Source organism: Erythrolamprus reginae, chromosome 9, assembly GCF_031021105.1.
Source record: "Erythrolamprus reginae isolate rEryReg1 chromosome 9, rEryReg1.hap1, whole genome shotgun sequence".
Classification (NCBI taxonomy): domain Eukaryota; kingdom Metazoa; phylum Chordata; class Lepidosauria; order Squamata; family Dipsadidae; genus Erythrolamprus; species Erythrolamprus reginae.
This window is the reverse complement of record NC_091958.1, coordinates 553,285-578,342: the sequence shown is the minus strand read 5'-3', so window position 1 is coordinate 578,342 and position 25,058 is coordinate 553,285. Positions and strand designations below refer to the sequence as shown.

Genomic DNA, 25,058 nt, shown 5'->3' with positions numbered 1-25,058 from the left:
GTTAACATACCAAATTGCCTTTTTGACACTGCAGTTACTCTCATTGTTTCCTAAACAAACCTTCAGTACTGCACACACACAAGTTGTATTTTAATCGTATGTTTACAAATGCTAATAAGAAAAATATTAAGCAAATCTATATGGAGCATTAACACATTTCTCTCTATAAAATCCAAGGGGTTATATATACATGTGGTTCCTTTAAAGAGGCTAGTCCCTAGACTGATGACACGGTCTGATGAATGCGGCCTGAGCACACGAAAGAACCGTTCTTTCCTGGCAAAGAGGAGCCTCTCCTAGAAATCACAGCAGAATCTTCCACATCAGCCGACATTTTATTTTGTGAATGGCAAAAACAAGAAATATTAATTATTAAGTTCTTCACAGTAATTTTTACAAAATGTTGTGATTTTGGGAAAAAATGCTTAAATTCAGATTTTAATACTAATACTAACACTAATAATAATAATTTATTAGATTTGTATGCCGCCCCTCTCCGAAGACTCAGGGCGGCTCACAGCAACAATAAACAATGTACAAGAAATCTAATAATTAAAATTATAGCTAAAAACCCCTATCATAAAAAAAACACAATACTACTCAGTTATAACCATACATAAATCTTACTAGCCAAGGGATAGAATTGGAGAGAATACTACCAAGAATACTATTAATCCAGAACATATGCATTATCTTAATGAAACCTGGAACATCCACTATGCCGTGTAGTTAGCGTTACCCATTATGTGTAACAATAGTCTCTCCTCATCTTCATTCCAGAGTTAATGCTACCACATTTCCTTTGAGCAAGACAAACTGGTACTATATGAAATTTACCGTAGAAATATTTCATCTGTACAATCTATGGAGATTCTCAGTCATGATTGGCCCAAAGGTGCTTTTTCAAAAACAGCTGGACTTCCGTTCAGAACTGGAAAAGCTTCTTGGATGAGAAGCGAAAGGTCTTCAAAGAAAAATCAAACTCAACTTTCCTCTTGAAAAAGCACCTTTGGGATCCATCTGCACAGCTACCTTCTATTATTGTTCTTTTTGGTATTTATGCATAATGGGAAGCGCCACAGCTATGTGCCAAAATGTCATTCTTTCAACATCTACTGTTAGGTGAGAAGCACAGCCCATAAGTAGCTATGTGCTATCACTGGCACGTCATGGTACCCCTTGTTGTGTGCTACAATTTAAGCCTTTAATGGCGGATGCCCCAAAAGTAAAAATGCTTTTAGGAAAGCCCTAATGTCCCTTTGCCATGAGAACTGAATTATGCATGCAACTATGCATCACTCAGCACAAAGGTACATGCAGCAGCCACAATAAGCAGAGTGCTCCAACCTTGCTCCTCAAGGCATAAGGTCCAAAAGGCAGGGCAGTCCCCAAGCCCAGCCTCCCAGAGGCAGCCCTGTTCAACCAGTTTAGCCAGTTAACTCTTTAAGAGAGAATGCAGAATGTTTACACGAGCAGTAAATAGTGGGTTGCCTATGTGACTATCTCTAGTCCATAGAGAACTATATCCTAAAAGACTCAATTCTTCAGGGACCAGCTTTGAATTGTTGTGTTCTTGTATAAAGAAGTGCCCGATCACTGCTCAATCTGACTACAAATAGCCTCCCACAATTATAACTATTAAAAAATTCATTTTCAGCATAAAATTGGGACTCTTTCTTACTCAAATACAAGTCCTCTGCTGTAGTCAAAATAGGTTTTACTATACACACTTAAACTCTATTCAAAAATTAGGGTCTCTTGAATTTCATTACGAAACAAAAAGATATAAAAACTGTGAAAGGCCAAGAGGTGCAAAATCCAAGAGGCAGGCTCCATTTTTCTTAAGAGCAGAATTAATTCTAGGAACATTCCGGATAACATTTCTAAGCCCAGCCATGAAACTCTCCCCAGCTGATTGTTATTCTGCTCTCTGCCTGCCTGGGGAGGCTATTGGGTCCCTCTTCCCTTTCTGGAACAATCCCCAGAGATGCATCTGATTTTGAAAGGCAGCGAGGGCTCTGCTCCCTCGGGGGCCACCTTCCTGGTGACAAGGGGAGATCTGTGTGTGAACCGGGGGAGGGGGGGCTGCAGTTCCTTCCTGCGACTCTCAAAACAGAGCCAGGCTTTGCAGAGGAGGAGCCCACGCAGACACACCGGCCCTTGTGCCCCCTTGCAGGGCAGCTGCGCTCTCTGGGAAAAGGGCAGAGGGCATCGGGGGGGGGGGGGGGAGGCAATCAATCCTCCGCCCAAGCGCCCAGGGGGGCGGGGGACTGCCCGTCTGTCCCGAGGCCCCGCGCAGCTGCCGCTCCTCTCTCCTTCCAGCCCGGGGCGGCAGAGGCCGAGCGGTTGAGAGACGGAGCCGGGAAATGGAGGCAGCCCAGGCCGCCTGACTGGCTGCTTCAGGGCCCAAGGCAGAGCCAGGCGGGCGGAGGAGGATGGAGAGGAGCAGCACGGAGCCTGGCAAAGGCGCTGCTCCAGTTGGGGGCCCCGAAGCCCCGCCCTGCGCGCCCCCCCCCGCCCTGGGAAGCCCCGGCGACCGCCCCGATCCCCCCGCCGCGGCCTTCCGCTGGGCCTGGCCGCCGCCCGAGTGCGGGGGAAGCGCCGGCAGGGGTGACCTCGAGCGCGCCCTCCGCGCCCCCCCGCGCCCGTCCCCCCCGGACCGAGAAGGAGCCGCTGTCACTCGGCCGCGCCCCCCCTCCCCCGCCTGGGAGCCCGCCCCGCCCGCCGCTCGGCCTCCACTCGCCCCTCCCCGCCCCCCCTCCGCGAGACCACGTGCTTCGCGCCCCCCCGCCCCCCCAAAACCCCCCGTGGGGTGGGGGAGGGGCGGCCCGGGATCTGTTCTTACCGGGCGCTGCGGCAGCGGCCTCTTCTCCGTGGCGGCGCGCGGCCTGCTGGCGGCTTCTCTGCCTGCGCCCGGCCCGGCCGCCTGCCTGAGGGAGCAGGAGCGGCGGCGGGCGGGCGGGCGGAGCGGCGCTTCGGGCCCTCAGCAGCAGTGCCGGCGTCGCCGCCTCCGGCCCACCCGCTCCATGGCTCGTCCGCCTCCCCGGCGGCTCTCGCTGCCTCCCCGGCCGCCGCTGGCTCGCCCGCTCGGAAGCCCCCCTGCCCAGCCCGCTCGGCCGCCCGACAGCGCCGCTTCCTCCCTCACGGCCCCGCCGCTTCGTCCGCCGCCAGAGACGGGCCTTCCCATTGGCCCGATGAGACGGGCCTCCCCATTGGCTGCCGACGGAGCGAGGCGGCGAGGCGGAGCCCGGACGCGGACGGCAACGCGCGTGACGTGTCCCCGAGACTCTCGGGCCTCTTCCCGGAGGGGGCGCGCCCGCGCGCGTACGTGAGTGCGTGCGGAGGAGGGGCGCCTCTGCCGGGAGGGGGAGAGCGAGAGAGAGAGGCACCCTGGGATTGGCTGAAATCGGGCGGATTAGCCAGTCTCCGACGAGATCACGTGAGGGCTGCCCCGTGCAGCTGTTGCCAGGGTAACCGAGAGGGGGCTGGTCGCCGCAAAGCGGCCGCCTTGCTCCCCTGCTCGCCAGCCAGCCAGCCTTGGCCCGAAACTCCGGCGGATCCCGCTGCGGCAGCTGCCGGGGGCGCGGCTCGATCCACCAAGCAGGAGCGCAGGACGCCGAGGACTCCTCTGGATAGGATCAAGGGCAGCCCACTCCCAAACATTTATACCCCGCCTTTATTGTTTTCAAAAGTGAACCAAAGCGGTGAACACATCTAACAGTCCTGCTCCCCTTTTTTTATAATAACAAAAAGAGCCGGGGTGGCGCAGCAGTTCGAGTACCGCTGTCATTCGTCCGTCTCTATGGCAACCGCCCGGAGAGAGCCAGTCGCGCGCACCCCACTGAGCGCGCGCTTTTCCCGCCAAGCGCTCCTCGGACGGCCTTCCTCGTCTGCGATTGGCTGCTTCGGAAAAACCTTTCTTTCGGATTGGCTGGACGGCCTCTCCATCCGCCGAGGCGCGAGGACACTTTAAATTTTAAGTTTACGCCATGCCAATGGTTCTTAGACCCATTAAGAACTAAGCATCAGCCCATTTTAATCCTGGGTGTAGCTGTTGATAGATAATAGATTTTATTTATTTCCAGCTTCACAGACCGAGGGGAAGAACAAGCCAAATGTCTTCTTCCTGGAAAGAGACAATGATTCCGCAGAGGAGAGGAAGAAAGAGGAAGAAACAAGGGAGCAAGAAAATATCCATAGCCCAAGCTTTACTTGTTTTACTTGTAGTTGTGAGCTATGGGCACTGCAGGCATTGTTTCCAAAGATGTGCCTTTGGGAGAGAGGTGAACCTTATGGGTCCTCTTCCAGTTTGAGACTGTTGCCTGATTTTATATATCCTTCTCATAGCACCTTCTCATCTCCAGGTTAAGCAGAAGAGGTCTGTTGTGGTATTCATGTGTTTGTCTGAACATTGAATTGTGTTTTCCTTCTGAGAGAAACCTTTGATGACAGCCTGATTTTCTCTGGCATTTTCTATATTAAGAAATTTTCTATATTTTCTATATTAAGAAACTAGTTTCTTTTATACCTTCTTTTTTTTTAGAAAAATCAAAAATGTCACTTTAAACAAGTGTACCATTTAACTGATTTTTTTATAATTATATGACATCATTTATCATCCTTAAAACATTGCCTGATACTTTGATGTATTGTATCTTTTGGACTGCAATATGATTTTAAATTGTAAAAACTGTTGCAGCTGGAAGATGAGATGCTTATTATGTTAAACAATTAAGCATTTGAAACTACTTCCAAGCCTACCATGACTACGTATGTGATCCTGCTGTGGAGTTGAGGAGGAGTACCAGACTCACATCTTGGGTTGCCCCTTCTGTTGGAGAGCACCATCTTCATCACCCTCTTATCTCTGTGACACCAATCAAACAATCCCACAGAAGTTGGGCAGCTTATAAATGTAACAGATTAAATTATACTTGCTTATTTTTCTAGCTGTACACAAAATCACACTGTCAAGGCAAAGAGCCATGAAATAAATTCAAAATTTACATCTGAGAAAATGTCTTACATTTGGTTTAATCCAATTAAATGTCCCAAATCTGAAATATTTCCAATCTATGAAGAATTTTGGGTATGCAGACACATGTACATACAACTAGTCACCTCTAGATGAGATAAGTGGCACATAAATCTAATAAATAAAAAATAAACTTGGACTTGGAAAAACTAGTGATGTGTTCATGTGCTTAAGAATGTTTACTTAAGCTACTGACTGAATCTTAAAAACATTTTTGGAATCATTGATGGATTCCTTTTTGAAGTGTGTCCAGTTATTGTGGTTTGATGGTATTCTTGATCATCATTTCTGAGATTTGAGTTCTTTTTTCTTTGGCTTAGGCAGGTAGCAATAATTTACTTCCCAATTAAGGCCCCCTCAAGAGCACAGAGATTGAGAATAGCTACTAGTGATAGTCACTCTTGCCATTCTTTAAAAGAAAACATAGCATACTGTACTTGGTTTTCTAGTTCTTCAAATCAACATCTCCAAGGGCAATGACATTTTGCAAGAATTGACAAGAACACCCCTGTGCAAATAACTCTCCACCCCAAAAAATATTCTGCTATGACCCTTTTTGGAACCAGTGACACCTTTCTCCACTTCCTTTCATCAGCTGCTCAACTGTGGCAAATCATTGATTCAACCCTACGTGTTGTTATGTTTCATTTAAGAGAAAGTTGTCATCAGTTCTGATAAAAGAGCTTTGTACAGCCGTAAAAATGGCAGGAGGGGATTTACGGAACACTATTTTCTTTAGGCTCCAAATAAAAGTGCGTAAAGCTCATAAGTGTGGCTATGAGCAACCTTTTAATTCACAGAGTGAACACTTTAGTTTAAATGCTTCAGATGAAATTAAACTAATTGAATTAGGAGAGAAAAACTCCCCTCCTGGACGGCTGTGGGGGGTCTTTCTTTTTTTTAGGTTTATTGTAGTTTTATTCCTTTCTCTCTTTTGGGGGGGGGGGGTAAATTTTTTTTTCTATTTTTGTCCATACAAACCTCTTCAATACATTTTAGAATATTTTCATATTATAATAAAAAAATATGGAGTTAGTACATTATTTATAATTATTATCCCCAAAAATTCTTGTCCTTCAATCACCGGGCAGCTCCAGGCCCGAGTGCCGTCCCGCCGCCCGGTCTTCCTCCCATTGCATGCCCAAAGGGCGGGGGTGGGGGTGGCAGTCGGGCTGCAGCACCACAGGACCCATGGTGCTCGGCCAGCCCCCCTCCCCCCCTTCCCTGCTGCCCCCCTTCCCCCCCCTTCCCTGCTGCCCCCCTTTAAAGACCGGGCCTCCCCCTCATCCCCCCTCCCCCGCCAGGTGGCAGCACGGGGTCTCCCTCCAGGGCGGCGGCGGCCATCTTGAGACCGGGCTGCCCGCTTCCTAGATGGCCGCCGCCCTCCCGTCGCGCGGCCTGCCTGCCTGGGGATGACGGGCGCCGCCTCGCTGCTGCTGCTGCTGCTCCGGCGCGGGGGCCGCGGCCTCCTCCGGCCCGGGGCTCCTGTGCCGGGCGGCGCTCGGGGGGCTCTGGCGCGCCAATGGACCCGAAGCGCCTTGGAGCGTAGGCCAAGCGGCGGCCTTCAGGTGAGCGGGCCCGGTGGCAGAGGGTGGGTGGGAGCTCCGGGGAGGCTCCGCTCGGGCTGCCCTGACGCTCCTGCCTTTCAGCCCCGGCTGCCCGGCGCGCTCTGGAGGGCCTGGACCCCCGCCCGGCTGTGGAGGCTGCTGGGTGAGTAGGACGCCCGGCGCCCCCCCCTCCCATTTGAAGGGGCCCGTTTGTCTTTCCAAGGGCGGGTTGGCGGGGAGTTTCTTCCCCAAGCGCCGCGGGTGCTGCAGTCGAGATGGGCCGCCCCAGAATAGACATCCCCCCGTCCAACACTATAGGCGCCCCCCCCCCCCGGAAATGGAAGAAGGGGCCGCGGGGCCTTTGGCCAGGGAGGGCAGACGGGGAGGGCGCTTAGGGAGGGCTGTCTCTCCCACCCCCACCCTGTCACCAGATTGGGGAGGGGGCGTCCGGCAGGGCCCACCGATGCCCCCCCCATGCCCTCTGGGCCTCCCCCGCTGAGGAGCCTGGAAAAGATGCTCCCGAGGAACAACCCCCCCCCCCTGAAAAGGGTTCACTTTCACTTCAAGGTTTTTGGATCACTCCTCCTTTCCTGGGTGCCATAGAAATGCTATTCTCCAGCAAAAATAGTAATTTTTTTAAAAAAAAATCAACTATAGCAATACAATTCATAAAATGCCTAAAGATCAGCATCCTCTTCTCTCCCCACCTCCCTCCCTCCATGTCATGTCCTATCAGAATAGAATAGAAATTTTTCTTGGCCAAGTGTGATTGGACACACAAGGAATTTGTCATTGGCGCAAATGCTCTCAGTGTACATACAAGAAAATATAGATTTGTCAAAAATCAGGAGGCCCAACACTTAATGATTGTCATGGGGTCAAATAAGCAACAAAGAAACAATATTAATAAAAATCTTAAGGATGCAAGCAACAGGTTACAGCCATAGAGTCATAAGTGAGAGGAAATGGGAGATAGGGACAATGAGAAAAAACTAGTAGCAATAGTAGTGCAGACTTGGTAGGGTCCTAGAAGAGGCAACTCATAAAGGATACTTTGAAGCAGTAGTTTCTCCTCAAGCCTGATTGATGGTGGGCCTTCCTGCCTTCCTCCCTCCCTCCCTCCCACCTCCGTGCCCCATTGGAATGGTTCCCACCAGGCACTGGTTAAAAGAGCCACCTGACAGAGCTACAGGTTCTGTCTCCATTCTGGGAGCACCCTTGTTGGAAACTCTGAGAGCTCTGCTTGTTGAATGATGCCTGAGCAGTTCTGCACTCCTGGCTCTTCTTTGTGCCAAACAGATCAGAAGTACGTGGCCTTGACGGCGGGCCTCCTTACTGGTGGCACCTGCTGCTATTTTTCTACGTCTGGTTCTCATCGCAATGACCGAAGCAGGGGAAAGTCTAGTGGGAAAACCCCAAAGGAAGATGAGGGTAAGTTCAAATTTATACGCAGTTTGCTATGCCCCCAACATGTTTTTGTTGCTTTGTGGGGGTTTTTTGTCTGGACAAGGCACGTTCACCTTCTCTTTTGTGTCATCCTACTCAGCCTCCCTCCAGCTCAGATCTCTCTGCCTCTTAAATTACTCTGAACAAGCTGAGTTTCATCAGCAGTGTTGGCCCAGAAAAACTCCTGGTTTCTTGCTTTGCTTTGCTGAGTTCACTCAAATGAACAAACCTATTTCGAGCATTAATATATTAAAATTAATTTGACATGTTCTTGAATTTTTTTAAAAAAAATTAGGCTCCTGCCCATTTTATGCCCCAACTTAATTTTATAAGGAACATAACACCTTTCCTCCTCAGCAGCTAGGTGTGTTTTCTTACCTGTGTGTGCTTCATGCAGGTGACCCTACAAGGGCTGTGTCACCAATGACGGCTAAGCCTTGTTCTTGGCAAGGGGAAAGGGAGCCGGATATCCCACCTGAGTGGGGAATATGTGCATCTCATTATCTTGAATTTGTTTCATTCTTAAAATTGGGCAAAGGAAAAGGAATGGGAGAAACAGCTCTCTTCCCACACAGTCCCAGTTTAAAAGGGTACGGAGCTTCTTCAGAGGAGGAAGCCTGGTAGCTGGGACCCTCTCTGCCTAGGCCGGGAACAAGGGCTTTTGTAAGAGGTCTTCTCTGGCCAGTTGGGTTTCTGAGCTTTCCCAGGGTGGAGCCTGGACCGGGCTTGCAAGAGGCGGGGAGAGGGAGAGGGGGAACAAGGGGTCTGGGGCAGGGGGAGGCAAAGTTGGCTCTTCTATGACATGTGGACTTCAATTCCCAGAATTCCTAGCACGGTTGGCTTAAGAATTCTGGGAGTTGAAGTCCACAAGTCATAGCAGAGCCAACTCTCCCCCTGGTCTGGGGCATCAGCCAGCACCTGCCTTGATTGCTGGAGGGGAGATTCCTCTGATCGGGCCAGAGAGTGTTACTGGTGGAGAGCGCTGAGCACCGAGGGCCCTTCCAGGCTGCAAGGGCCGTTGTCCGTGGGCAGTGGGCTGCCTTGTTCCGTGATCTTCCTGCAGCCTCCTTGAAGGCGAGGCCAGCCCTCTGAGGCAGCACAGGACGAAAGGGCTTTGCCAGAATGCTGGTGGTTTAAAATAGCGCAAGAGCTCCCAAGTCCCACAGAATCTCTGCTCAGGCATCCTTAGGAGTATTTTGGCTGCTGCTCCCGTCTCGTTTCGGCCGGTAACTGGGCCTTTGGGGGCAGCCTCTGACAACGGACTTTCCAAGGGAGAGGCTGTCACTTTCCTTCCTCCAAAGGACCCCTCCTCCTTCTGCCTTTGGAATAGAACCCCCCCCCCCCCCATTTCCTGCTTGGCCTTGTCACTTCTGGAGTCTCTGTTTATGTCGTTGCCAGCTCTGCTTTCTGTCCCTGAGCTGTCTTGGGGGGGAAGATGGAGGGAGGGGGGTGGATTGGCTCAGACAGCTAAACCCTCCTGATACCAGAAAACAACCCAGTGTGTTGCAGGCGTAAGGGGGCTCACTTGAGCATTGCTGCTGTGGCTGGTGAAGCTCTGCTTTTCAGTTGCCTTCTCCTTTGGGAAAGGAACTGGTTGTGCAATGCAGCCTCTGTGTATTGTGGGGAGGGGGCTGCCCCTCTGCCCCGTCATGCTTGTCGGGTGCCCGGTTTAAGGGGTTGTCCCTGCAGACAAATCCCTTCGTTGACTCACAAATGTGTTTGGGGATCTAATTGAAAAATGCCACAGAGTTCATGACCTAGGAGCAGCCCCGTATCGGGGAGTCTGAATCATAGTTCCCTCTAAGCTGAGCAGTGAGAAATCGCACACTTAAAAATCATCATCAACTCAGAGTTTTCCAAACCTGCCCAGAAGCCGAGAGGGAAAGAGGGAAGGAGAGAGAGAGGAAGAGAGAGAAACAGATAGAAAAAAGAGAGGAAGGAAAAGAGAAAGAAAAAGAATGGGAGTAAGGAAGAGAGAAAGAAAATCAAAATCTAGTTTGAAACTAGCTCAACTATTTAAGTGGCATTTTGATATTGATAGAGTTGCCCTATTATGAGCTCACTGTTATAGACACACAGTACAGTATTTTATTTTGAAATTCTCTGAGGCAAAACAGGGTGGGTTTTTTATTTGTTTGTTTGTTTGTTTGTTTATTTATTTATTTATTATTTTTGTGCCGCCCAGTCCCGAAGGGACTGCCGCTCAGACACTCTACTTTTCTGGTCTGAATTACGGGCAGTGGGCTTTTCTCTGGGCAGGAAAGGCATTTCATAATTCCAAACCTTTTGAGAAAGAGAGAGCTCTGGGGTTTGCTAGGTCAGCAGTCACCCACTGTTGGTCTGCGAGAACATTTTGGTGGCCCACATTTTTTCTATTGCACTAAATCAGGGATCCTCAAACCACAACCCCTGGGCTAGGTACCCGCAATGAACACTTGTCCAGTCTCCTTTTGAATAGGTCAAGAGTTGGGGTGTTCGCTCTCACCGTCAGAAAGTCCTTCCTTATTTCCAGGTTGAATCTCTCCTGGGTCAGCTTCCGTTCCATTGCTCCTGGTCTGGCCCTCTGGTGCCCTAGAGAACAGTCTGACTCCCTCCTTCCTGTGGCAGCCCCTCAAATATTTGTACACTGCTACGATGTTCCCCTCTGGCCCTCCTTTTTGCTAGAATGTTCATGCTCAGTTCCAGCAACCTCTCTTCATATGTCTTGGTGTCCAGTCTCTTTATCATTCTGTTGCTCTCTTCTGCGCTTTCTCTAGAGTTTCAATGTCCTTTTTGTGGTGGGGTGACCGAAATTGAATGCGGTACTCTAGGTGTGGTCTGACAGGGCATTATAGAGTGGTATTAGCCCCTCCTTAGTCTTGAAGGTTCCTCTCCTGGGGTCTCCGGCAGAGTTTCAGGAGTCGTGGGGATCACTGCACCACTGGCTTCTCTGCAGCCTTCCCCTTGGCCGTGGTGGCCGCTTGCCCTTTGGTTCATAGGTGCTGCTCCGTCCGTTTCCCCTTTTCCTTTTGTGGCTTTCTCTATTATTATTATTATTATTATTATTATTATTATTATTATTAATTGGATTTGTATGCCGCCCCTCTCCATAGACTTGGGGCGGCTAACAACAGTGATAAAAAACAGCATGTAACAATCCAATACTAAAACAACTAAAAAAACACCCTTATTATAAAACCAAACATACATACAAACATACCATGCATAAATTGTAAAGGCCTAGGGGGAAACAGTATCTCAGTTCCCCCAGGCCTAACGGCAAAGGTGGGTTTTAAGAAGCTTACGAAAGGCGAGGAGGGTGGGGGCAATTCTAATCTCTGGGGGGAGTTGGTTCCAGAGGCCCGGGGCCGCCACAGAGAAGGCTCTTCCCCTGAGTCCCGCCAAACGACATTGTTTAGTTGACGGGACCTGGAGAAGACCCACTCTGTGGGACCTAACCAGACGCTGGGATTCGTGCGGCAGAAGGTGGTCCCGGAGATAATCTGGTCCGGTGCCATGGAGGGCTTTATAGGTCATAACTAACACTTTGAATTTTGTCTGAGAGAGGCTGGCTGGCTGACCCAAAGCCCCCCTGCCTGCGGAGGACCAGGGCTGGCATCCTGGCTAGGACGCTCCCTAGGCTCTCCTGCTGCCCAGCCATTGGCCTGGCCCTGAATAAGCCTATCCTGCCGCCCAGCTGGCCAGCCCCACTTTGGCCTCCCTTCATCCAGCCCGGGCAGCGGCTGAAACACAACCCTCCCCTGCAAACCAAGTGCTAGTTTCCTAGCCCAGCTTCGTTTTCTAGGGAAGGCTGAAACGTGGAACAAAAAACAGGGAGGGGGGGGAGCCTGTGACCCGAGGCAAAATCCGCTTGTCGTAACGTTCCTCCTGGTGGGCTCTTGTGCTTCCTCTCCCCAGAGGAGAAGAGACGCCGGGAGAGGGAAGACCAGATGTACCGCGAGCGGCTGAAGGTCCTCTTCTTCATCGCCATCATCATGAGCCTGCTGAACTCGCTGAGCTCCAGCGTGGGCAGCATCTCCTGGAACGACTTCGTCAACGAGCTGCTGGCCAAGGGGGAGGTGCAGAGCGTGCAGGTGGTGCCGGAGAGCGACATTGTGGAAATCCACCTGCACCCAGGGGCCGTGGTCTTTGGGTGGCCCGTGAGTGTCCTCCTCAGGGCTTCCTTGGGAAAGGCCGCGGGGGGGGGCAGCTTTTCAGTCGGTAGCCAGAATTCCTCCGTCGCAATTACTTCCTCTCCCCGCGCTTTGTGAAGTTAACGGGCTTTTTCTGAGTGATTTCACTGAGCGACAGGAGCGTGAGGAATAAAGGAAGCCAAGGGCTCATGTGTTGTGTTCCTGGGTCATTTGAAGGGCTTCTTAGATGGGAGAGTCGCCCAGAAAGTAATGCACCACATTTTTCTTTCTTCAACCATTATTTATTGAACACAATGAAACTGACACACAAGAAAGAAGGATGTTACACTCTCTCTTTTTCCACATAATCTCCGTCCCGTTCTACAGCCTTCCTCCGGCGAGACACAAGGCCGTGTATGCTCTGTTGGTACCACTCCTTGTTCTGGTCAGCAAATCTTGGAGCTCTGCCGAACCATCTTCTAATGGCCTCCCGCTCTGTGCCCAGCGACTAACCGTACTTCTGTCGACTGCAGAAGTTTGTGAATGTTCCCAACAGTTTCTTTCTCCACAGTGAGAAATTCAATGATGAGACGCTGCTTGTAATGTCCATCCCTTACAGACTCCCTTTCGAAACACGGCTGCAGCTACGCTATCTGTCTGAAGAAACACAAAATTTACACATGCACTCCTGACAATTCAAATAATGTATATATAAAATTTTGCATTAGTATTACGGTAGGCTGAGAAAAAAAATGTGGTGCATTATTTTCTGGGCGACCCTCGTAGAACGTAGCTTAAGCAGTTGGCCAAAGTTTTAGGTTAAAACATTTGAGTTTTGGGCTGATCTGAAAATCATTTCCAGTTCCAGTTCTGGAGTCAACCAGAATATTAATATTTGAATGACCAAAGGATTGATTGTAGCTATTCTGAATCACTTTAGCTTTGGGTTATTATTTTTTTAAAAAAATATTTTGACCCAGACTTCAAGTCGCCTCGGATGTTGACCGGCTGGCAGGCCAGGTGGGTGAAGGAGCCATTTTTGCCTTGTTGGGGGGCTGTTTTCTTCCTCCATAGAATCCCCCCCCCCATGAGCCCCCGGCCAGAGTGGCTTCTGACAGGCTCACCAGGCTGGGACTTCTCTGCCTCTTTGTGGTCCTGCAGAAGCTGAGCCTGACCTACGTGATGAAGGTGGCAAACATCGACAAGTTTGAGGAGAAATTGCGAGCGGCCGAAGAGGAGCTGAACATTGACCTGAACGACCGGATCCCCGTCTCTTACAGGCGCAGCAGCTTCTTTGGAAAGTATGGAGGGGGGGGTTGAGTTGCCTCCACCCTGGAGGCCTCTCTTGTCCGCCTTCCTCGCTGGTCTGTCCTTTGATCTTGACGCGATGGGAGTGCTGAGCACTATTGCCCCCTCCTGAAGATGGATCCTGCCACGGCCTGGCTGAGTCCGTGATGGCGAGCCCATACCATGGGGGGCACACAGGGACATATCTGGGGGCACGGAAGGCTTTGCCCTGTGTCACCTCCAATGTGCCATGTGCGCCCTGGCCAGATGGTTTTTGGCCTTCCAGGGGGCGGGAGGAGGCCATTTTCGCCCTCCTTAGGCTGGAGGAAAGTCTCCAGAGGGCCAACGGGCCCACCAGGAGCTCAGAAACAAGCCCTCCGCCGCAGGCTTCAGAAGATGGCCCAGTGGGAAGCCCAGAGGCTTCAGTGGGGGTGTATGTGCGCATGCACAAGGGGAGGACCATTCCATTTTGGGTGTGGGAACACGTGCGCATGATATCATGCGCATGCACACCCTTTTGGCACCCGAGCAAAAAAAGGTTCCCCATCGCTGGGCTGAATTGTCCCTGGCCCATAGCCAACTCCCGTAATGGAGGACCCGTAGAGGTGGCAGGAGCAGGGCCCGAGGCCTCTGAGCAAAGGAGTTCCTGGGGGAAATGTCCAGTTTGGTAACTGGAAGGCCTGCTGCCTGGGAGTGGCTTCGTGGTCCCTCCCTGGCAACAAACTGTGCCAGGTCACCAGGGGCTCCTGCGAAAGACACAGACACCCAAGGCCGCTTGGTTGCAGAGGTCTGGCCTGGACTCCCCTCTGGGTCTTCCCCCACGCCGAAGTTGTATGGCTCCTGGTCCTCCTCTCTGGGAGCTGTTAAGTGAGCCGGCAGCCAGAGGATGTAAGGTCCCCCAAAGCCCCTCGCGCCCTGCTGTCTTTGTTCTGCCATGTGAGAAACCCAGTCTCCCAACTTCTGACCCCACCTTGTTCTTGTGCTCCTGTCCTGGCAGCGCCCTCTACACCCTGGGAATGACGGTGGTGAGCGTGGGCATCCTCTGGTACATCTTCCGGCTGGCTGGCATATCGGGAAGGGAAGGCGCCTTCAGTGCCTTCGTAAGTAGCTTCACCATGGGGGGAGGGGTTTTTTGGCATCCTCCAGGTGGGGGTGGTCAGAGACTGGACAGTCTGGGGCCCCTCCGTCTTCCTCTATCGTGGTTGCCATTGCTGGGTTTGCCTGCTGTTCAGCCTCCAATAGGAGTGGAGGAGGGAGGCAAAAAGGGAGCCCCTTTCCCCTCTCAGGTGGGGAGGCTGAGCTCCAGGGACTGCCAGGGCCAGCCCCCTCCCTGGAGCAAGTCTGCAGGCCTCTGTCAGCACAGTGGGCCCTTTATTAGTCAATCTGAGTGGTTCCCCCCCTCCATCTCCCTGCTATCCACTTGGAGGGCAGCAGCCAGCACAGCCCCTCCATGGGATGGAAAGCAGGAAGCAGCCCCCCTAGACTCTGTCCTGGGGAGGGGTTCGCAGGGTTTGAGTACCTGAGCTTCCCTCCCCTCTAAAGGCCGCCACCGGCAGGGTCTTGGAGCTGGCTTTTTCTCTCCCCCCCCCTTGGCAGAACCAGCTGAAAAGGGCTCGCTTCACGATTGTGGATGGCAAGTCTGGCAAAGGGATCAGTTTCAAGGACGTGGCAGGGCTGCACGAGGCCAAGACGGAAGTCAAGGAATTCGTGGATTATCTGAAGGTAAAAGACATGACTGGACAGGGGGAGCAGGAAGGCCGAGGAGAGGGAGGCATTGGGGAAACTTCAGACCAGAGTCTTTGGTGAGGCTGCAGAATCCCTTGAGCCCCCGGGGGGGAAAAGGAGGACAGCACCTGGTCTCTCAGAGGTTCACTGCCCGTCCCTTTCTTTTGGTTGCAGAGTCCGGAGCGCTTCCTCCAGCTGGGGGCCAAAGTGCCCAGAGGGGCCCTCTTGCTTGGGCCGCCAGGCTGCGGCAAAACCTTGTTGGCCAAAGCGGTGGCTACAGAGGCCCAAGTGCCCTTCCTGGCCATAGCTGGCTCCGAATTTGTGGAGGTGATTGGCGGTGAGTCCTCTTTCTCGGTCCAGGAGCTTCCCATGGAAGGAGATGCTTCCCAGGGGACTCGAACCGGTTTCCTCATTGAGACGCTTGTGGCGATGGCCCCTGATCTGCTGCGGCTCCCTCCTGCGCGCTTCCACTGACCCTGATGGAGCCCCAAATTCTTTGGGAGGATTGGGTGGCTCTCAAGGGGCTTCCAGACCCCTGAACAAGCCCTGGGGCTTTGACCAGCCGAGCGTCCTGGGCTGCTCCCTTGAGGCTGCTTGGCCCTCTGCCGGCTCCTGCAGGCCCAGCGGCCTTTGGGTTTGTTGGGCTCAGAGCTGCAAGGATCCCGGCCAACAGGAGCGGAAACTCTTGGGAGCCCAGCCCTCCCTCCCTCCCCCTTCCAGGCAATCTGGAAAAGGCCTCGGCCTGAGCTGGCCCCCACTTTGCCCCTCTGCAGGCCTGGGTGCTGCCCGGGTGCGGAGCCTCTTCAAGGAAGCCCGGGCTTGTGCCCCGTGCATCGTTTACATCGACGAAATCGACGCGGTCGGGAAAAGGCGTTCGACAAACATGTCCGGCTTCTCTAACACCGAAGAGGAGCAAACCCTGAACCAGCTGCTGGTGGAAATGGACGGTCAGTTTTCCGTGGTGAAGCGTTTGAAGTCTGGGGGTCTTTTTCCCCCCCAGGGCACCCCTAAAGGAAATGCGCCTCTCCTACCAGGACACTTCCCCTCCCCCCCACTCCTTCCCCAAGCTGCTGCCTGTTTCCTCAGATCTGGCGGCCTGGGCTTCCCTTCATTGTCAGCTCTGCTGTTTTCCTCTCCTTTGATGGCTTTCTGTTGGCTGGTCGGAAAGGAAGATGACCATCAGTGCTGGCTGCACTCGAGGCTGCTGGCCAGGGAGACGTGCAGCCCAAGGGGGGCAGCAGTTCATGGCTCCCCCAGGGAAGCAGAGCAATTCAAGCCGTTCCTTCTGCTCCGGTCCCCTTCCTCCAGGGCTGTGCCAGGAGACACTCCCAGCTCAGGCAGGAAGACAGCCCGGCTCCTCCCAGCTTTCAGAGGGGGGGGGGGTTCTTTTTAAAGGCTTCGTTGCTTTGAGGAGGGAAGAGAGGAGGCCAGCTGATTCCGGAGGGCGGGGGAGGCTGTTTTCGCCCTCCCCAGGCTTCACGAAAGTCTCTAGATGGCAAAAAACAGGCCTGACAGGCCTAACGCACGTTCTGTTTTCAGTGGAAGAGGGCAGGCAAGTGGCCGAAATAAACATTCTATACCAGTGTTTCCCAACCTAGGCCACTTGAAGATATCTGGACTTCAACTCCCAGAATTCCCCAGCCAGCAAATGGGAATTCTGGGAGTTGAAGTCCAGATATCTTCAAGTGGCCTAGGTTGGGAAACACTCTTCTATACTTTATCATTACACAACTCAGGTTCACAAACACACACAAAGGCTTATAAGCACCGCTTTCCCCCCGCCTCTTGGCCCAGCATCCACGCCGCATTGTCCCCGGAGGGGCTGTGGCAAAGGAGGAGGCCCCTCCTTGTAGGTCTCTGAGGTCCCTCCGCTTCTCTTCTGCAGGGATGGGGACCACCGACCACGTCATCGTGCTGGCGTCCACCAACCGAGCAGATATCCTGGACAACGCTCTCATGAGGCCGGGGAGGCTTGACCGCCACATCTTTATCGATCTGCCCACTCTGCAGGTATTCTGGCAGGGGTGGGGGAAGGGCCGCCTCTAGATTCTTGAGCCACGTCACCTGCCTGGACGCCCCACTTTCCCTTTCGGGATGATTCACGCTGCGTCGTGTTGTCATCAAGGTGTTGCCTTCGTTTGTTGCTCCTGCCCGTCTGGCTGGAGGAGCCTCCTCTGCCCTGAACTCGAAGCAGGGGGGGGGGGCAGCGCTTCTCCCTGGGGGTCAGCTCCGTTCCCCTTCCCTGGTTTGGCCTGAAATTCCTCCGATGCCTCATCTGATCTGGCACCGGGAGCTGGAGCTGCACAGCTGCCCCAAAGGGAGAAGGAGCCGGAAATCCTGGCAGCTGAGCCCCCTCCTCTAATCAGGGCTATTGTAGCCACCAGCCAAGTGAGTCACCCTCTGGCACAGGCCCAGCGTCATCTCCCCCCCCCCCCCAATTTCCTTCCTTTCATTCAGGCCTCGAAGGAAGGGGAGGGATGGTGAGTCTGGATTCACTATCTTGGTGCTAGCGGGGCGATGGAGAAACGGTTGGGGGTGCACCAAATTCCCCAAAAGCCGGGGGATGAGAGCCACAGCCTTGGGGGGGGGGAGTGGGCAGCCCTCTAAGCAGGAGGTTGGACTAGAAGACCTCCAAGGTCCTTTCCAACTCTGTTATCTCTCTGTCCTTTCGTTTGTTTGTTTGTTTGTTTGTTTATTAGTTGATTTACAACATACACTGCTCAAAAAAATAAAGAAAACACTTAAACAACACAATGTAAAGTAAATCAAACTTCTGTGAAATCAAACTGTCCACTTAGGAGGCAACACTGATTGACAATGAATGTCACCTGCTGTTGTGCACATTCAACTTTCTACAGAACAAAGGATTCAATGAGAATATGTCATTCATTCAGGTCTAGGATATGTTATTGGAGTGTTCCATTTATTTTGGGGGGCAGTATATGATAACAATAAAATTCAATGGCAAATCCAATTAATTAAACTACTGTATTTTTCAGAGTATAAGATGTTTTTAGGGAGGAAAATAGGGGAAAGAATCTGCTTACCAGGTTCTGTCTAGCATCCTTAGTCTGCTCAGCCTCAGCACAGTATTTTATCCCCTGGTTACAGCTTTCAAAAAAAAACCTATTCAGAGAGAGTAACAATGAAAGAGCTTGCAAGCCTGTAAGAGCTGGGAACATTGTTAGCACCTGGTTAGGGCTGGAAAGAAACTTATTTGTAGCAGGTTAGAGCAATGAAAAAACCCTGCAAAGAGTTAGGACTTGGAAAACATTCTTTGCAAAGAGTAACAGTGAAAGAACCGCAAGATAAAAGCTGGGAATATCGTTAGTACCTAGTTAGGGCTGGGGGGAAAAGCTTCGAAAAAGCGACATTCCGAGTATAAGACACACCTGAATTTCCAACCTCTTTTAGGGAGGGGGAAAGGTGCGTCTTACACTCCAAAAAATACGGTAAATAACTAACCTAAAATCCCCAATATTTAAAAAATCAGTCGTATACATTCAGACCTCAGCCATACATGACATATTATACATGACGTACTATTATATCATGCATGACATGTTGTTGTTGTTGTTGTTGTTGTTGTTATTGTTATTATTATTATTATTAATCTCGACGGGCTCTTCCCTTTGTTCTCCCGGGGAAGGAGGGCAGGGCTGGGGGGGGGGGGGCTGGGCGTAGAGAAGCCTGGCATCGGCCGTCTCTGGCTGAGGGCCCCCATTGTGCTGACCTGAGGCCTCCTGTTGTGGAGCAGCCAAGTCCGAGACCCAGACAGGCTCCCTCTGGACTTCAGCCTGAGAGCGGCCTTCCCCAGGCCTGTCCTGGCTGGGGGGGGAGGCTTTGGGAGAGGGGAGGGTCTGCCCTCCTTTGCCCTTGAGAGGACCTGGTGGCCCCCCAGCACCCCCTCCGCTCTGCCCCCTGCAGGAGAGAAGGGAGATCTTCGAGCAACACCTGAAGGGGCTGAAGCTGTCCCAGCCCAGCGGCTTCTACTCCCAGCGCTTGGCTGAACTCACCCCGGGCTTCAGCGGTATGTGTGTGTGTGTGTGTGTGTGTGTGGAGGGGGGGGTGTCCCAGCTTCTCCAAGCCCCCTGCCCAGAGCCACGGGGGTCTTTCCTGTGGGAAGAGAGAGCCAGCAGCCCCCTCTGCATGCCCAGCCCAGCCCCCAACTCAGATCAGATGTGCCCCCTCTCCCCCAGCAGCCCCTGCAGTCAGGTCAGAGCCCCCCTAGGGCCACACCAGGCTGGTTCTCCGGGCTCCCCCCTCCCCTCCTGGGAGCACCCTGGGGTTGGGCCGCTTAACTCCTTGCTGCCCAGATGTGGAGCTCCTCTGCATGTGGACTGCCAGGCCTGGCCTGCGGTCTGAATCCTGCTTAGACTGCACCGTCAGAGGCCCAGCTGCCGGCTGCCTCCTGTTTCTCATTTGCAGAGACCCCCTGGCAGCCCCCACTCCCAGGTTCCCACTCCAGAAGGCTGCCTTTCCTTTTCCTTCTGCTGGACCTCTTGCCTTCTGGGTTTTTAAACATTTAAATAAAATGCCACGGTTGATTTTTCTTTTTAAAAAAAGGCATTTAGAGAAAAAACCCTGGATGCTGGTAATGAATGAGGTTCAAATAGAGAAATAAGAGAAAACGAAGGACTATTGACCAGATCAGAAATAACTTCCAGGGCAGCGGGGGATTGATGTGGTGTCAGTAGCATGGGGAGACCTCGCTTGCCTTTGAACCGGGCGCCATGCTGAGCCATAAAGGGAAGCATGTGCAAAGCCTCCAGCCCCTGGAGGGAAAGACATGGGGATAACAGTGGAAAACCAAACACATCCCCCAAAATGCATTCTGGTAAATGCAAGGGTTTGTAAAAATTACGGTCATCCTCTCATCATAATATATTGGTAATAGGGTGTCCAGGAAAACAGGGAAATCAGGAAATTATCAGGGAAATCAGCGATTCGGGAAATATCAGGGAATTCATGAAAAAAACGGAATAAATCAGGGGGGAAAACAAACTATTAAAATGTTTAAAAGTCAGGGGAAAATCATGTAAAAAAAAAAAGATCAAATTGCCTGGCAGAGTCCAGCAAAAATGAGCATCACGGTGGCAAGAACCTGCTTCCTCAGCTACTGATATTTCTCCAGGGCTGAGCCCTTTGGCGTGACATCATCTACGACTGCGCCTTAACTAGATCCACGAGTTGCAACTGCTTTTCCCCTGGACACCCTGTAGTAAGGAATTAGTAAGGGTCCTGGGAGAGACCACCTGCCTTCCTTTCCATCAGCAGGACAACCTCCAAAAACTGAACAGGGGCTGCAGGGAAGGATTGAGAGGGACTGGGTCCAGCTGGGGCTCGGGGGGGGGGGGGCAGCAGTTCACACAGCAGTTGCGGCTGCCCCCTTCCTAAACCTCCCCCCAGTCACATGATCAATCTTGCACAGCCACCCCTGGGCTTCTCAGTTCACAGTTCACGGAGCGGCTCACAACAGACAATATACAGAGTAGAAATCCAATATTAAAAACAGTATTTAAAACCCTTATAGTAAAAAACGATCAAACAACCCAAATGGACCATACATAAAGCATAATAACTGAGGGGTATATCAATTTCCCCATGCCTGGCGACATAGGTGGGTTGTCAGGAGCTTACGAAAGGCGAGGAGGGTGGAGGCAGTTCTAATCTCCGGGGTGAGAGTTGATTCCAGAGGGCCTGGGCCACCACAGAGAAGGCTCTTCCCCTGGGGCCCACCAGACAGCATTGCTTAGTCGACGGGACCCGGAGAAAGCCAACTCTGTGGGACCTGATTGGTCGCTGGGGTTCATGCGGCATTCCTGCGTTCTTTCCCTTGCTGGCGCCTCTCTGCCTTGTGAGGTGGGTGGGTGGGTGGGTGGCCCCACTGAGCATCCCACCTTGGCTGCTGCTCCAAAAGCCAGCTGAGAGTCGTGGTGTTTCCTCCGCAGGAGCCGATATTGCCAACATTTGTAACGAGGCGGCTCTCCACGCTGCCCGAGAGGGATACAAATCCATTGACACCATCAGCTTTGAGAGTGCAGTGGAGAGGGTCATTGCAGGTGAGCTTCCGTTTTTCCTTCCTGGTGAGGGGTGCGTGGGTGGGGGGTGGGGAGTGATTGTGTTCTTCAGCCCCAATTTGGGAGCAGAGCTCTGCTGGGAGAGCCATCCAAGTGGTCACCAACCAAGCCACGCGTGTTGGGTCTGCGTCCCGGCTCATTTAGGATCTGGTGTGGACCTCCAGGCTCCCCCGAGTGATCCTCATCTCTGACCAAGCTGTGGTTGGGGAACAACGTGTCCTCTGGCTTTGAGAGGACCTCTCTAAACACAAGGGGACGGATCTCAGCTGCCGGGCTGCTGGCCAAGACCGGGGGTGGTTGGTTGGCATTTATGTTGCAGTGAGGACCCTCGGGTGGAAGCCGAGCCTCCTTTAGCCCCTTCTGGGTTGGGGAGTCTCCGCAGCGGCTGGCCTGTTCAAATCACCCTTGCTGGGATTTGTAGTGGACGAGGGGCAGAGCAAGGCCTTCTGCTGGGAAACCTCAGCTGAGCAGCCAGCTCTTTGGGGAAAGAAATTGTGTGGTTCTAACCAAAGAACCATAATGGCAGTTTAATGGCAGTTAAAACTAGAAACGGGCCTGTAAGTCTCAGGTGGGAGATTGTGGGCTGGTGTGGTTGTGTGGCCTTTGTGGCCTTTCTTCCAGCAAGTGTTGTTCTCCACGTGGCCGCCTCCTGACTCAAAATGCACAAGAGGCTTTTGGGCGCTTGGACAGGGGATGCGGGAGAGAACCTGGGCAACAGAGAGCTTTCCCCCCCCCACCCCCCCACAGGAGCTGCCAAGAGAAGCAAGATCCTTTCGCAGGAGGAGCGGAGGGTGGTGGCCTTCCACGAGTCGGGCCACGCCTTGGTGGGCTGGCTACTGGAGCACACGGAAGCAGTGTTGAAGGTAAGCTGGCTCTCTGCCACGAAGATGGACACACAGAGCGAGGCCGGTCAGCTCACGGTCCCTCCTCCTCCTCCAGGTGTCCATAGCCCCCCGCACAAACGCCGCGCTGGGCTTTGCCCAGATCCTGCCCAAGGACCAGTACCTACTGACCAAGGACCAGCTCTTCGAGCGGATATGCATGGCGTTGGGGGGAAGAGTCGCAGAAGCCATCACCTTCAACAAAGTGACCACAGGTGAGGAGGGCCAGGAAGCTCCTTGGCTTCCCAGGAGCAGTGGGTCCCTCCCTCCCTCCCTCCCTTCAGATGAAATGTTTAAAAATCCCCTTGACCGCCTTTGAAAACCTTCTCAGCGTTGCCTTTGTCTTTATCCGCCCACCAGGGGCCCAAGACGACCTGCGGAAGGTCACCAGGATAGCCTACTCAATGGTCAAACAGTACGGAATGATGCCTGCCATCGGCCATTTGTCCTTCCCAGAGAAAGACAGCGGTCCGGGGATTGGACGTCGCCCCTTCAGCCAAGGGCTCCAGCAAATCATGGACCACGTACGTAAGGTCTCCCGGGGAGGCTGAGACCGGCTCCTCTCGAGTTGCAGGGCTCCTGAAGCGGGACCCCTCCCCGTCACGGCTCCCCAGGCAGGAAGATTGTCCAGGTGGCCTAATCCTGCTTATGGGGCAGTCAGGGCCAGGACGCTGGGTCATCAGCCGCCTCTTCTCCCGGCTGGGGGCTTTCACTGTCAGGTTGGGATCAGTGGCTTTATCCCCCTGTGGCCCCCACTCCTTCCACGCTTCTCTTTTTCCTAGGAAGCAAAGTTGCTGATAGCCCGAGCGTACAGGCGCACAGAGAAACTGCTGATGGACAACCAGGACAAACTGAAGATGGTAAGGCCCTCACACAGTTCTGTGGAGTCAGGGCCGGCCGGTAGGGGTTGCTCCCTTCCAGCTTCTCCTGTGAGGTGTAATGAATCTCAGAGCAAGGATCGTATGAAAGGCATAATGACACTCCTGCTTGAAAGCTGCCCAAGAACTCAGGCCTCTGCTCGGGTGACCTCCCTGCAGGACCCCCCAAGACCTTTCAGAAGAGGTGCCTCCTTTGGGACAGGTGGAGCCAAGAAGCCAAGCGGCCTGGGAGGCCAAAGAAACTGAGAGAGGCTTTCTGAAGCGGGTCAGATTCCCTCTTGAGGAGCAGGGAGCACATGCTCAGCCCTCCCCCCTTCCCTGGGCTAGCTGGCTCTATGGTAGGGAAAGAGAAGGAGAATTCTGCCCCCTCTCATCTCTGGCCTGGGCAGTGTCAGCGATGGCCAAGGATGTGGACGGCATTCCACGTCTCTGGACCCTCTTGTTTTTCTCCCAGAACAGTCTGTGATTTGATTCTGGAATATCTAGTGGTAGGTGTTGCGGAAGGAAAGGCAGGTCGTGATATTCCAGACACATGGCATTCTCGAAAGAAAAGGTGGCAGGTTTGCCATTCTCCGATTTCCCCACAGGCAGAGTAATTCCTGCTCTGGGCAGCGGTTTCTGGCCCCTCAGCTGGAACGCACCGGTCAGGGGAGAAGCGTTTTCTCTAGCCACGTTTCCTTGATGCAAAACCTTTTGTAGTTGACCCCAAAACTAGCCCAGCTTTGGAAGTGGTGGAGGGGCTAAAATCTTTCCCTGGGCTGGGCCCAATTCTGCCCCCCCCCCTTGAGGGTGCATTGCTGGGCATCGGGTCCCTGTGCCACTTTTGTGTCAAATGTGGAAGCTCCTGCTGAGCCGTGTTTATTCGAGCGCTGCCCACTCTTCCCCTCTAGCTGGCCGATGCCCTGTTGGAGAAAGAAGTGATCAACTACGAGGACATTGAAGCCCTTCTCGGCCCTCCCCCGCACGGCCCCAAGAAAACCATCTCTCCCCAGAGCTGGATCGAAGCCGAGAGGGACAAGCAGGACAGGGGAGAGGAAGAGGCGCCTCCCCAGCGGCCCCCCTACAAGGAGGAGCGGGAGCCTCACCTGAGCTCCGTTTGAAGCGAGGAGCAGCCGCTGGGATTCAGGGCTTCCTTCCAAACTTAGAAGCACCCAGCGTGCTTGTTTTCGCATCCTGGATCCAGCCCAGGACAGGGGGTGAGGGCAGGAGGCAGGCCAAGCGGTGGACAGTGCCCGAAGCATCGCCTTGGTTGGAGACCCCTTTGGTTTCGGCTGGAGCTGCTCTGAGTGACCCGTCCGTCATGGAGCAGACCCAGCTCTCTGCCTGTCCTCACTAGAACCGTTGGGTTGCAATCTCCCTACAGAGAAGCATGCTAGAGCGTTTCAAAGTCGTAGGCCCTTGTTGCATTTGCAGAGTGGAGAAAAGCCACTACTGTATTTCAGTCCTGCTGGTCAGTGCCCCCTTCTGCCAGGCTCCACCGCCTCCTGTGATCAGCGCCTGCCGCCTAGCGGTCTGCTGAGGAACCAGCATCACAGTCTGTTCTGGTGGAGAATTCCGGTTAAGCCCCCCAATTCCTGCCTGGCTACGTGCAACACCATTGAATGGTTCTTGGGGAGGGAGCAAAGGCGGCTGAGAATTGGGGCTCAGCAGCATCTAAAGTGAAGCCACAAGCTCCCTACGCTTGTCTGGCAACATCTTGGTGGAAACCCATTTCTCAAATATAGGAACTGCAGCATAAATGAAGTGGGATTTTAGGGTATATACATGTATTTGCCTTTTTTCACACTGGAGGCTCGTGTTTTTGGTTTTCAACAGGCTGCTGTATTTCAATAAAGATTCAGAAGTGCTGCAGATCCCAGTATTGTTGAATTTTAAAGTGGGGGGGGGGGCGTTAACCATGTTTCCTTTGTCCTGAACAATGTTGTCCCTGGGTTTCAGATGAGATGTACGAGTATAGTTTCTTTATTTGCTTTTTCTAGAATCCTCCTCCTCTTTACATCAAAAATGGGAAGGTTACATTTGTGAGATCATGATTTAGTGCTATATGATCACTATCTTTTTAAACAA

General features: G+C 52.9%; 2 protein-coding genes across 3 annotated transcripts in view; one reads left to right on the top strand and one right to left on the bottom strand.

Moving 5' to 3' along the window:
• The window catches only part of ANKRD11 (ankyrin repeat domain containing 11), a 122,128-nt gene extending 119,111 nt beyond the window's left edge, over positions 1 to 3,017 (bottom strand). The window contains exon 1 of the mRNA XM_070761760.1: positions 2,846 to 3,017. The gene's annotated coding sequence lies outside the window, so the exon portion shown is untranslated. The remainder of the gene's footprint in view (positions 1 to 2,845) is intronic.
• Positions 3,018 to 6,363: 3,346 nt separating this feature from the next.
• Positions 6,364 to 24,844, top strand: SPG7 (SPG7 matrix AAA peptidase subunit, paraplegin). 2 transcript variants are annotated; one of them, XM_070761765.1, is made up of 17 exons: positions 6,364 to 6,603; positions 6,685 to 6,745; positions 7,882 to 8,013; positions 11,926 to 12,167; positions 13,302 to 13,441; positions 14,425 to 14,527; positions 15,024 to 15,149; positions 15,327 to 15,489; positions 15,926 to 16,099; positions 17,038 to 17,162; positions 19,080 to 19,182; positions 21,104 to 21,214; positions 21,980 to 22,095; positions 22,172 to 22,328; positions 22,474 to 22,637; positions 22,896 to 22,973; positions 23,882 to 24,844. In XM_070761765.1, exons 1-17 carry the CDS (start codon positions 6,448 to 6,450, stop codon positions 24,089 to 24,091), a joined length of 2,361 nt encoding a protein of 786 aa, XP_070617866.1. In that variant the 5' UTR covers positions 6,364 to 6,447; the 3' UTR covers positions 24,092 to 24,844. The 2 variants fall into 2 exon arrangements, with proteins under 2 accessions (XP_070617866.1, XP_070617867.1); XM_070761766.1 differs by lacking the exon at positions 21,980 to 22,095 and having other exon boundaries at positions 6,388 to 6,603.
• The last annotated feature ends 214 nt before the right edge of the window (positions 24,845 to 25,058 follow it).